General features: G+C 41.1%; 1 protein-coding gene across 1 annotated transcript; it reads left to right on the top strand.

The window, feature by feature from the left end:
* Positions 1–2199: 2199 nt before the first annotated feature.
* LOC147354732 (vomeronasal type-1 receptor 1-like) lies at positions 2200–13323 on the top strand. The gene has a single exon (XM_086354710.1). It carries the CDS (start codon positions 11145–11147, stop codon positions 12042–12044), a length of 900 nt encoding a protein of 299 aa, XP_086210836.1. The 5' UTR covers positions 2200–11144; the 3' UTR covers positions 12045–13323.
* Positions 13324–13416: the final 93 nt, after the last annotated feature.

The raw sequence follows: 13416 nt of genomic DNA on the forward strand, positions 1-13416 counted from the left end.
TACCATATCTGTATATAGTTACAAAGATTCGTCTTGTGACAATTTTTTTTTTTAATGTGTAGACACAGGTTTTTTTTTTAAATTTTATTTTATTTTTAAACTTTACAATATTGTATTAGTTTTGCCAAATATCGAAATGAATCCATCACAGGTATACATGTGTTCCCCATCCTGAACCCTCCTCCCAATTCCTTCCCCATACCATCCTTCGGGGTCATCCCAGTGCACCAGCCCCAAGCATCCAGTATCGTGCATCGAACCTGGACTGGCGACTCGTTTCATATATGATATTATACATGCTTCAATGCCATTCTCCCAAATCTTCCCACCCTCTCCCTCTCCCACAGAGTCCATAAGACTGTTCTATACATCAGTGTCTCTTTTGCTGTCTCATACACCGGGTTATTGTTACCATCTTTCTAAATTCCATATATATGCGTTAGTATACTGTATTGGTGTTTTTCTTTCTGGCTTACTTCACTCTGTATAATAGGCTCCAGTTTCATCCACCTCATTAGAACTGATTCAAATGTATTCTTTTTAATGGCTGAGTAATACTCCATTGTGTATATGTACCACTGCTTTCTTATCCATTCATCGGCTGATGGACATCTAGGTTGCTTCCATGTCCTGGCTATCATAAACAGTGCTGCGATGAACATTGGGGTACATGTGTCTCTTTCCCTTCTGGTTTCCTCAGTGTGTATGCCCAGCAGTGGGATTGCTGAATCATAAGGTAGTTTTATTTCCAGTTTTTTTAAGGAATCTCCACACTGTTATCCATAGTGGCTGTACTAGTTTGCACTCCCACCAGCAGTGTAAGAGGGTTCCCTTTTCTCCACACCCTCTCCAGCATTTATTGCTTGTAGACTTTTGGATTGCAGCCATTCTGACTGGCGTGAAATGGTACCTCATAGTGGTTTTGATTTGCATTTCTCTGATAATGAGTGATGTTGAGCATCTTTTCATGTGTTTGTTAGCCATCTGTATGTCTTCTTTGGAGAAATGTATATTTAGTTCTTTGGCCCATTTTTTGATTGGGTCATTTATTTTTCTGCAGTTGAGCTGTAAGAGTTGCTTGTATATTTTTGAGATTAGTTGTTTGTCACTTGCTTCATTTGCTATTATTTTCTCCCATTCTGAAGGCTGCCTTTTCACCTTGTTTATAGTTTCCTTTGTTGTGCAGAAGCTTTTAAGTTTAATTAGGTCCCATTTGTTTATTTTTGCTTTTATTTCCAATATTCTAGGAGGTGGGTCATAGAGGATCCTGCTGTGATGTATGTCGGAGAGTGTTTTGCCTATATTCTCCTCTAGGAGTTTTATAGTTTCCATTTTGAGTTTTGAGTTTTTTGAGTTTATTTTGAGTTTTGAGTTTATTTTTGTGTATGGTGTTAGAAAGTGCTCTAGTTTCATTCTTTTACAAGTGGTTGACCAGTTTTCCCAGCACCACTTGTTAAAGAGATTGTCTTTAATCCATTGTATATTCTTGCCTCCTTTGTCAAAGATAAGTTGTCCATATGTGCATGGATTTATCTCTGGGCTTTCTATTTTGTTCCACTGATCTATATTTCTGTCTCTGTGCCAGTACCATACTGTCTTGATGACTGTGGCATAGTAGTAGAGCCTGAAGTCAGGCAGGTTGATTCCTCCAGTTCCATTCTTCTTTCTCAAGATAGCTTTGGCTATTCGAGATTTTTTGTATTTCCATACGAATTGTGAAATTATTTGTTCTAGCTCTGTGAAGAATACCATTGGTAGCTTGATAGGGATTGCATTGAATCTATAAATTGCTTTGGGTAATATACTCATTTTCACTATATTGATTCTTCCAATCCATGAACATGGTATATTTCTCCATCTATTAGTGTCCTCTTTGATTTCTTTCACCAGTGTTTTATAGTTTTCTAAATATAGGTCTTTAATTTCTTTAGGTAGATATATTCCTAAGTATTTTATTCTTTCTGTTGCAATGGTGAATGAAATTGTTTCCTTAATTTCTCTTTCTGTTTTCTCATTATTAGTGTATAGGAATGCAAGGGATTTCTGTGTGTTGATTTTATATCCTGCAACTTTACTATATTCATTGATTATTTCTAGTAATTTTCTGGTGGGGTCTTTAGGGTTTTCTATGTAGAGGATCATGTCATCTGCGAATAGTGAGAGTTTTACTTCTTCTTTTCCAATTTGGATTCCTTTTTTCTTTTTCTGCTCTGATTGCTGTGGCCAAAACTATGTTTTAGTAATGGTGAAAGTGGGCACCCTTATCTTGTTCCTGACTTTAGAGGAAATGCTTTCAATTTTTCACCATTGAGGATAATGTTTGCTGTGGGTTTGTCATATATAGCTTTTATTATGTTGAGGTATGTTCCTTCTATTCCTGCTTTCTGGAGAGTTTTTATCATAAATGGATGTTGAATTTTGTCAAAGGCTTTCTCTGCATCTATTGAGATAATCATATGGTTTTTATTTTTCAATTTGTTAATGTGGTATATTACACTGATTGCTTTGCAGATATTGAAGAATCCTTGCATCCCTGGGATAAAGCCCACTTGGTCATGGTGTATGATCTTTTTAATGTGTTGTTGGATTCTGATTGCTAGAATTTTGTTAAGGAATTTTGCATCTATGTTCATCAGTGATATTGGCCTGTAGTTTTCTTTTTTTGTGGCATCTTTGTCAGGTTTTGGTATTAGGGTGAGAATACCCAGCAGATAAAGGAACAGGATAAATGCCCACCAAACCAAACCAAAGAGGAAGAGATAGGGAATCTACCTGATAAAGAATTCCAAATGATCATAGCGAAATTGATCCAAAATCTTGAAATCAAAATGGAATCACAGATAAATAGCCTGGAGACAAGGATTGAGAAGATGCAAGAAAGGTTTAACAAGGACCTAGAAGAAATAAAAAAGAGTCAATATATAATGAATAATGCAATAAATGAAATTAAAAACACTCTGGAGGCAACAAATAGTAGAATAAAAGAGGCAGAAGATAGGATTAGTGAATTAGAAGATAGAATGGTAGAAATAAATGAATCAGAGAGGATAAAAGAAATAGGAATTAAAAGAAATGAGGACAATCTCAGAGACCTCCAGGACAATATTAAATGCTACAACATTCGAATCATAGGGGTCCCAGAAAAAGAAGACAAAAAGAAAGACTATGAGAAAATACTTGAGGAGATAATAGTTGAAAACTTCCCTAAAATGGGGAAGGAAATAATCGCCCAAGTCCAAGAAACCCAGAGAGTCCCAAACAGGATAAACCCAAGGCGAAACACCCCAAGACACACATTAATCAAATTAACAAAGATCAAACACAAAGAACAAATATTAAAAGCAGCAAGGGAAAAACAACAAATAACACACAAGGGAATTCCCATAAGGATAACAGGTGATCTTTCAATAGAAACTCTTCAAGCCAGGAGGGAATGGCAAGACATACTTAAAGTGATGAAAGAAAATAACCTACAGCCCAGATTATTGTACCCAGCAAGGATCTCATTCAAATATGAAGGAGAAATCAAAAGCTTTTCAGACAAGCAAAAGCTGAGAGAATTCAGCACCACCAAACCAGCTCTCCAACAAATACTAAAGGATATTCTCTAGACAGGAAACACAAAAACGGTGTATAAATTCGAACCCAAAACAATAAAGTAAATGGCAACAGGATCATACTTATCAGTAATTACCTTAAACGTAAATGGGTTGAATACCCCAACCAAAAGACAAAGACTGGCTGAATGGATACAAAAACAAGACCCCTACATATGTTGTCTACAAGAGACCCACCTCAAAACAGGGGACACATACAGACTGAAAGTGAAGGGCTGGAAAAAGATTTTCCATGCAAATAGGGACCAAAAGAAAGCAGGAGTAGCAATACTCATATCAGATAAAATAGACTTTAAAACAAAGGCTGTGAAAAGAGACAAAGACGGTCACTACATAATGATCAAAGGATCAATCCAAGAAGAAGATATAACAATTATAAATATATATGCACCCAACACGGGAGCACCGCAATATGTAAGACAAATGCTAACAAGAATTAAAGGAGAAGTTAACAATAACACAATAATAGTGAGAGACTTTAATACCCCACTCACACCTATGGATAGATCAACTAAACAGAAAATTAACAAGGAAACACAAACTTTAAACGATACAATAGACCAGTTAGACCTAATTGATATCTATAGGACATTTCATCCCAAAACAATGAATTTCACCTTTTTCTCAAGCACACATGGAACCTTCTCCAGGATAGATCACATCCTGGGCCATAAAGCTAGCCTTGGTAAATTCAAAAAAATAGAAATCATTCCAAGCATCTTTTCTGACCACAATGCAGTAAGATTAGATCTCAATTACAGGAGAAAAACCATTAAAAATTCCAACATATGGAGGCTGAACAACACGCTGCTGAATAACCAACAAATCACAGATGAAATCAAAAAAGAAATCAAAATTTGCATAGAAACTAATGAAAATGAAAACACAACAACCCAAAACCTGTGGGACACTGTAAAAGCAGTCCTAAGGGGAAAGTTCATAGCACTAAGGCATACCTCAAGAAACAAGAAAAAAGTCAAATAAATAACCTAACTCTACACCTAAAACAACTAGAAAAGGAAGAAATTAAGAACCCTGGGGTTAGTACAAGGAAAGAAATCTTAAAAATTAGGGCAGAAATAAATGCAAAAGAAACAAAGGAGACCATAGCAAAAATCAACAAAGCCAAAAGCTGATTCTTTGAAAGGATAAATAAAATTGACAAATCATTAGCCAGACTCATCAAGAAACAAAGAAGGAAAAATCAAATCAATAAAATTAGAAATGAAAATGGAGAGATCACAACAGACAACACAGAAATACAAAGGATCGTAAGAGACTACTATCAACAATTACATGCCAATAAAATGGACAACGTGGAAGAAATGGACAAATTCTTAGAAAAGTACAACTTTCCAAAACTGGACCAGGAAGAAAGAGAAAATCTTAACAGACCCATCACAAGCATGGAAATGGAAACTGTAATCAAAAATCTTCCAGCAAACAAAAGCCCAGGTCCAGACGGCTTCACAGCTGAATTCTACCAAAAATTTAGAGAAGCGCCAACACCTATCCTGCTCAAACTCTTCCAGAAAATTGCAGAGGAAGGTAAACTTCCAAACTCATTCTATGTGACAACTTTTAAGACTGCTCTCAGCGACGTTCAGATATGGAACAGAGTACTGTTGTCACATCTTGTATACCACCTCTCCATAATTATTTATAAAGGAAAGTTTGTACCTTTTTTGTATTCTTGACTAATTCTTTCCTTTCTTTTTTAAATTTTGACCCTGCTTGCAGGATCTAGTCCCTGACCAGGGATTACACTCATGCCCTCAGCAATGAAAGCACCAGGCCCCCACCACAGGACAGCCAGGGAGTTCCCTGTGCCTTCTGACATGTGTACTCAGTACCAAATTTTTACATGGAATCCCATCAACCTAGAAGACAAATCAGTGTTGGCACTGCCTTGAGAGATCTGAAAGTCAAACCATGAAATAACAGCTCAAGAGCTATTCACAGAAACATTGAGGAAATCAGTTACCCTCTTAGACAGTGTAATTCTGAAAGAATTCTCCTTTATCTGGTATCATTTGAACTGTGTCCACACACTTTATTTCCACATTAGTTTGACCAATACCTGATGTACATTGATTGGCACTTATTCCAATATTGGTCCCGATAAATATCACTCCTGAGTGGTGGGGAGATTTTATTTCATGATGATGCTATGAAACCTGGAAAATGGAAGTGATTTTCTACACTCTTTTGTATCTTTGTTTCACTTCTATTTCTTTAATATGCTGTAATGCTACACATAATTACCAATATTGTACAATGGATCACTTTACCTTTGAACCTGGGCTTTCTTTCCATATTTGAACCTCAGTATATATCACTGACTTGATGGATGGAGTAACAGGAAGGAATAGTAGAAGGTACCCAGTCCTGTTTGTCACATAAACATTTAGTTTTCATCACTGTCGTGCAAAATCTTGGGACTTTGTTTTCTGTTTTATCCTAATCACTATTTTCTGAGTTCCTTTTCTCTAATACTATCTTTTAGGAAAATGTGGTGTATTTATTATTGTATTTTTAAAATAGGTAGTCTTAACGTGTAACTCTTTGTATAGAATGCTCTAGTCATTACATATGGGTTCACAAATTCTTATATTCTGGTTAGAACTACTATGAGCATTTCAAAGAATATGTAAGAATTGAAAGGCTCCAACCAAAATGGATAAAGAAACATACCATACACATCCTGTACAAAGCACTCACTTTCACTCTAAAGACACACAGACTGAAAGTGAGAGGATGGAAAAAGACATTCCTCACGAATGAAAATCAAGAGAAAGTCAGAGGAGCAATACTTATTAAGACAAAATAGACTTTAAGATTGCTATAAGAGACAAGGAAGGACACTACATAATGCCCAAAGGATCGGTCCACGAAGAAGATGAAACAGTTGTAAATATCTTTGCATCCAACATGGGAGAACCTCAATACAGAAGGCGAATCCAGTGTGTGTGTTACACCCAAGCCCCTCTCGGTCCAGATGAGCCCATATCAGGAGCTCAGTGGTTGCCTGGGATGGGAGCTCCCACACTGGACGGCTCAGATCTGGACGCTTCCACCAGCTCAGCTAGAAAATCTGCTAAGTCATGGGTTTCACATATCAGAATGCAGGGTATTAGTAATTCTCTTTGTATCTTCATTACCTAGTAGAGGAATGGCACATAGTCGGTCCAAACCATCTCTGTGTGCTTGTGCCAAGCAACGTCCCCATGGTGAACAGTCATTCAGCATATTAAGATGATGTCCCAGCACACTGTCCCAGATGGCCAGGAATGTGCACATGTATAGAAGCAGCAGATGTCCTATCTACCTGGGTTATCTTGGAAAACCCATGTTTATGAAACACGGATGTGTCTGCTGCCTTCATGCGCCAATTCTCCACAGAAGGAGAATCAGAGAGTGATGCAGAGAGTGCGTGTGTTCCTTCTGCTCCGTGTTCCCTCGGGACAATGATCCCAGGCCTACCGCGCACCTAACGGAGCAGGTTTCAAGGATCCAAATACCAATTTAAATCTCCAACTAGAAATTGATCATTACAACAGTCAACTTAAAGAATTCTAAAGTCTAATGTTGTCCTAATAAATTCATCTTGCTAACCCCTGTCTGCACATTTAGGAATGCATGTGACCAGGCTCATGGACTAGAACACAGGGACAGGCTGGAGGTCCAATGAGAGGCTCAAGGAGGGGGCTCCATGGGTGACTTGAAACAAATGACAAAGTCCTGGCAGAGTCATGTGGCCATGAGGGAGACCTGAGGATTCTGAGGAGGGAAACTCTGGCTTCAATGGGGGCATTTTCCAGATTAAACAGACCTGAGGCCATAAATAGAAAGGGCTGTGGAACTTCAACTCAGGAGAAAGCCCATCCTCCAGATCCCATGCTGATGATCAGTGAGAACACCCTTAAGACCATGAGGGAAAATGCCCAGCGGAAGACACAGTGAAGGGAGCCCCAGTGCTCTGAGTGTCCCTCCCCCACCTATGACTTTCACTGTAAACTTGGGTTCTCCCACAGGGAACTCAGAAAACTCTCCCTGCCCTCTGCTCAGCTGCTCACAGGGACCTTCTCAGTAATTTCCAGGAGTTGTCAGTAGTCTCCAGGCGTGGGTGAGGGTGACGAGCACTGGGGGTAAGATCTGCCCCCCACTGGAGACGCCCCAGACTCTCCATGCAGACAGTGTCACCTCCGCTTCAGATGACATGATAATGGCTCCTCTGTGGGGAGAGCGGGTCCAGGGACCCTGTCCCTATAACTGGGGCCCATCCTGACTGACACTTTCCTGCACAGAGTGTGGCACCAAGTGCAGGCAGGTGAGTGCTCCCTTGTGTTCAGTCTCAGGGCAGGAAACAGGAGAGCTGGCTCTGCAGCAGGAGAGGAGTTTGGAGCTGAGACTATGCAGGATGCAGGCTGATCCTGCCTCACTCTGAGCATCCACACCCAGGGTCGCAAACAGTTGGACACGACTGAAGAGACTTGGCACACATGCAGGCAGCGTTGTTGCTCAAACCAGCGCAGCTGAGCACAGGCAACAGGACGCAGAGGTCACAGCTAACGGAAGAGATCCAATACGAGGTTAGGTTTGTTCTTCTGTGTTATGACTGGGGCCACGGCGAAATGTAGCTTTCTAGGAATGCCATGGAAGTTGCAGGTAATTGTAATTCAAAGCAGAGATAAGAATGCATAAGTCTTGTGTTTCCTCCCTCTGTTGTTGGAGACTCTGTGGAATAGCAGTAGCTGATGCTCACAGGATGTTGGCTGTCCAGACACCGCGGGTAGAGAATCTATCAGTCAACAGGGTGAGCTGTGCTTGCCCTCAAACGACTCTCAGTGTATTGGAAGAGAAAGTGTTGGTTGCTCAGTCTCAGTCAACTCTTTGTAACCCCATGGACTGTAGCTCGCCAGGCTTCTCTGTCCATGGGATTCTCCAGGCAGGAAGAGTGAGTTGCTATTCCCTTCTCCAGGGGATCTTCCCGACCCAGGGACTGAACATGAGTCTCCTGCATTGCAGGCAGATTCTTTACCATCTGAGCCACCAGGGAAGCCCAAAGAGAGAGGTGGAGTAAAAACAAAAGCAAAAAAAGAAAAAGCATAGATTTAGTTTTTGTGGGGTTTTTTTGGGTAAATGACATTTTATTATTCAAATTCTCTGGTGTCAATGTGCAACAGGAAAATCACTTCCTCCTCATAGACTGACTTGCATTTCAGCAGCAGCATCAGTGGGAGGTGGGTATAGAAACAGTGGGATGTTAAAGAAAGTTCATCTTCTTTCCAACAGAGCAAGAATTTCAACTTCTTTCCCAAGGTAACATCTGTGTTTATGTAGTGATCTTAGCCACTTTTGCTTCTTCTAGTATCTTAACTTCTCTTTCAAGTTTTCTTTTTATTATTATTTTTTTAATTGGAGGCTAATTACAACATTGTAGTAGTTTTTGCCATACATTGACATGAATCAGCCATGGGTGTACATGCGTCCCCCATCCTGAGCCCCTGTCCCACCTCCCTCCCCATCCCATCTTGAGACTGAGATAGAGAATCAGAAATGGTCACTGAGGATTATCATCAGGCAACTGTGAGCAAGTCAAATCAAGTGGGCTGGAGTCTGAAGGAGCAAGACAGTTGAAGGAGTGGGAAGAAGGGAATTCCAGGAAAAAGGAAGGATGTGAATTGTTGTGATAAAAGGAAAATGTGTTTGTTTGTTTTTTTTTTTTAAGGGAAGTAAATTCAGCTGGACTTAGGACAAGAAACGCTAGTAAGATGGGAAATGCCTTAGGTGCCTGACCTTGAATGTTATAACCATCCCTCACATTCCTACCGGACGGAGAGTTTATCTTCTCAAAAAACCAACTCTCGTCTTTGCTGATCTTTTATTTGTCTGGTCTGTATTTCATTTACTTCTGCTCTGATTTCTGTTAATTCTTTCCTTCTGGTGAGCATTGGGCTTAGTATTTTTTTCTTTTAGTTCCTGGATTGTTAGATTGTTCCTTAAAATCTTTCTTTTGGGATTTGCCTGGCAGTCCAGTGGTTAAGACTTCGCCTTCCAATGCAGGGGGTACGGGATCCATCCCTGGTCCTGGAGCTAAGGCATCCCACATACCTTGAGGTCAAAAAAACAAAACATAAAGACAGAAACAATTGTAACTAATTCAATAAAGACTTTAAGAATGGTCCACATCAAAAAAAAAAAAAAATCTTAACAAAAAAGACTAGTTATCATATTCGTTTCCAAGTTTAGCAAGATTCTCATTTTTACAAAAATGAAAACTAATGAAGATGTAAAGCAATCTATCTGTGCCTTGGGTCTAACAACCCAAGTATTTTATTAGCTTTCGGGTGACACAGTTGACAAGCAAAAACTGTACTTATTGAAGGTGTACACCTGGATGTTTTGACTGAAATGTTTATTTTTACATATGGCTTGAGGCAAGCTGGAGACTGCTCCAGAAAAATCCCTGCACAGACAGATTTAGCAAGTCAAGACCTGCAAAATTATTGATTAAAATTCTTTGCAAACTAAGGTTATTTTCCATACCAAATAGATTACCTGAGGGACTTCCAGCAGCCTGTATAGTCAGAATACTACCAGTTTCACAGGGGTGTTTTATGTACTATCACATGAATGTATAATTTAGATTTCTCCACAGTTGGAACTATGTTCCCTGAAAATTTTAATAACTTCTGTAACCCTGTAATATGTATATTATTCTGCCTTTGTTTAATTTTCTTCATGCATGATAACGGTAGAAAAGATGAAAATGAATTATAAATATGGTGCAGGCACTGACTCCATGGATGTGAGTTTGAGCAAACTCCGGGAGACGGTGAAGGACAGGAAAGCCTGGCATGCCGCAGTCCATGGGGTCAAAAAAGAGTCAGACACGACTGAAAAACTGAAGAACAACCGTGTATTTTTATTTTTGTCTCCTTTCACTTGTTTACCAACTACATGTTTATTAAATTTATTATTATGTGTCAATCATATATTTTTTACCAACACAGGCATGGCTTCTAAGCTCCTGGGTTTTACATCTGTGTAGGGAGTCAGAATATAAAAGTAAATAGAAAGAAATACAAAATAATAATGATAAAATGTGAAATAGGTGTCAATGGTGTACTTCTGCAAGTTCAGTCCCTCCTGTGTGACGGATGATGGTGTCTCTCTTTTCAGAATAGAAGGTCCAGGACCTGTACGATATGAGAGTCCCCATGTCTCCACTAGAAAATCCTGGTCTTCCTGCCAGGCCGCTCTGAAGCCCTCTCCACGTGTGCTCAGGAGGATGTGAGGAAGCAAAGGTGCCAGTTGCTCGGTCACGTCCGAGTCTTTGTGACCCTGTGGCCCACAGCCCACCAGCTTCCTCTGTCCGTGGGATTCTCCAGGCAAGAATACTGGAGTGGCTTGTCATTCCCCTCTGCAGGGCAGCTTCCCGACCCAGGGATCAAACCTGTGTGTCCTGCATTGCAGGCGGATTCTTTACTGTCTGAGCCACCAGAGAAATCCCCATTCAGAAAGATGCTCCCCCCACAGAAAGAATCAGGGGAAATGTTTCTGAAAGCCCTATTTCTGTTACAGGTTGGGAACGGGACTCTGGCTAACGTCATCCTCTTCTTCTGTAATGTCTCCCCAGTCTTCCTTGGCCACAAACAGAGACCCCCGCAGACGATTGTCACCCACGTGGCCGTGGCCAACTTCTTGGTTCTTCTCTCCGCTGGGGTTCCCCACACGATGGCAGCTTTTGTGTCAAGGAAGCCCCTGTCCAGTCTTGGGTGTAAGCTTGTGTATTACATACAGAGGGTGGCTCGCAGCACCACCCTGTGCTCCACCTGCATCCTGAGCACCTATCAGTCCTTCACTCTCACCCCCAGGACAGCGGCGTGGGTGATGCTCAGAGGAAGAGCCCCCAGGGTCACTGGTCCTTCCTGTTGGGTCTGCTGGATGCTCAGTCTATTCATGAATATCTGGATTCCTGTGAGCATCTCTGGTCCACAGGATGAGCACAACTATACTGATGCCCAAGGCAAGTGGTTCTGCTCACCCTCGGCTTCTAAAGCAGGCTGTGTCTACTTGTGGTCCACCTCGGATGCCGTGTTTCTTACCCTCGTGGTCTGGTCCAGTGGCTCCATGGTGCTTTTCCTGCTCAGACACCACCAGAGGGTGCAGTATATTCACACCCCCACTGGGCACCACAGATGCCCCCCAGAGACCAGAGCTGCCCACACCATCCTGATGCTGGTGGTCACCTTTGTCATCTTCTACCTGCTGAATTCTGTTTTCACTTTTTATATCAGGGCCCATGATGATTTTCGCCTGTGGTTAATGCAGGTCTCAGATGTCTTGACTTCGTGTTTTCCCACCATTTCCCCCTTCCTGCTACTCCTTAGGGATCCTAGAACCCTCAAGTTCTGCTCCTGAATCTTGGCAAATAGCTGGGGAAACAATGGAAAGAGTGACAGACTTTATTTTCGGGGGGGGGGGGGCTCCAAAATCACTGCAGATGGTGACTGCAGCCATGAAATTAAAAGACGCTTTCTCCTTGGAAGAAAAGCTATGACCAACCTAGACAGCATATTAAAAAGCAGAGACATTACTTTGCCAACAAAGGTCCTTCTAGTCAAAGCTATGGTTTTTCCAGTAGTCGTGTTTGGATGTGAGAGTTGGACTATAAATAAAGCTGAATGCTGAAGAATTGATGCTTTTGAACTGTGGTGCTGGAGAAGACTCTTGAGACCCTTGGACTACAAGGAGATCCAACAGTCCATCCTAAAGGAAATCAGTCCTGGATGTTCATTGGAAGGACTGATGCTGAAGCTGAAACTCCAATACTTTGGCCACCTGATGCAAAGAACTGACTCCTTGGAAAAGAGCCTGGTGCTGGGAAAGATTGAAGGCAGGACGAGAAGGGGACGACAGAGGATGAGATGGTTGGGTGGCATTGCCGACTCAATGGACGTGAGTTTGAGCAAACTCCAGGAGATAGTGAAGGATAATGTAGTAAACAACAGTAAAGGGAAGGCTGGCGTGCTGCAGTCCATGGGGCTGCAAAGAGCTGGACGTGACTTAGCTACTGAACAACATCAAAACCACGAAGGTGTTACAAATCATCAAGTTCAAAATAAAGTCTCCATCTGTGCCCTGCGACCACACGTAGCCTCTGCTTGTTGGAAAGGAGGATAAGAAAGAACCTTGGGTGTTTGGAAAAGGGAGAGAACATGACCATTCTGTAAGTTCCTACCCTTCATAGACAAAAGTTTATGCATGACACCATCAATGTCGCGTCACATCCTGTGTGCGATCCACATTCCGTATTTCCAGGTTGGTGGATTATGCTTTAGATGGAAACACAGCCTGTGATCTTTCACAACAGAAGCAAAGGCTGAAACTGGGCCTGTTTGCATATTAAGAACCAGTCTAACCCCACCTCCCCCCGGAGTGTGGGATGGACATGCAAACAGGGTTGTATTTAAAATGCAGAACCAATAAGGACCTACTGTAGACACAGGGAACTCTGCTCAGGGTTATGTGGCAGCCTGGACAGGAGGGAAGTTTGGGGGAGAATGGATACATGTGTATGTATGGCTGAATCCCCTTGCTGTCCACCTGAAACTGTCACAACATTGTTAATCAGCCATACTCCAATACAAAATAAAGTGTTAAAGAATAAATAAATAAATACAATTTGTAAAACAAAAAAGAATCAGTCAAGGTGTCCATTAGGCTAATTTCATCACAGTATTATAATTATGGAATCATAACTACGTCTATCCCACCTCTCAATCCATGAGAA

Source organism: Bos grunniens, chromosome 18 (genome assembly GCF_055505025.1).
Source record: "Bos grunniens cultivar Pamir isolate PY7600 chromosome 18, Bosgru_T2T1.0, whole genome shotgun sequence".
Classification (NCBI taxonomy): Eukaryota; Metazoa; Chordata; class Mammalia; order Artiodactyla; family Bovidae; genus Bos; species Bos grunniens.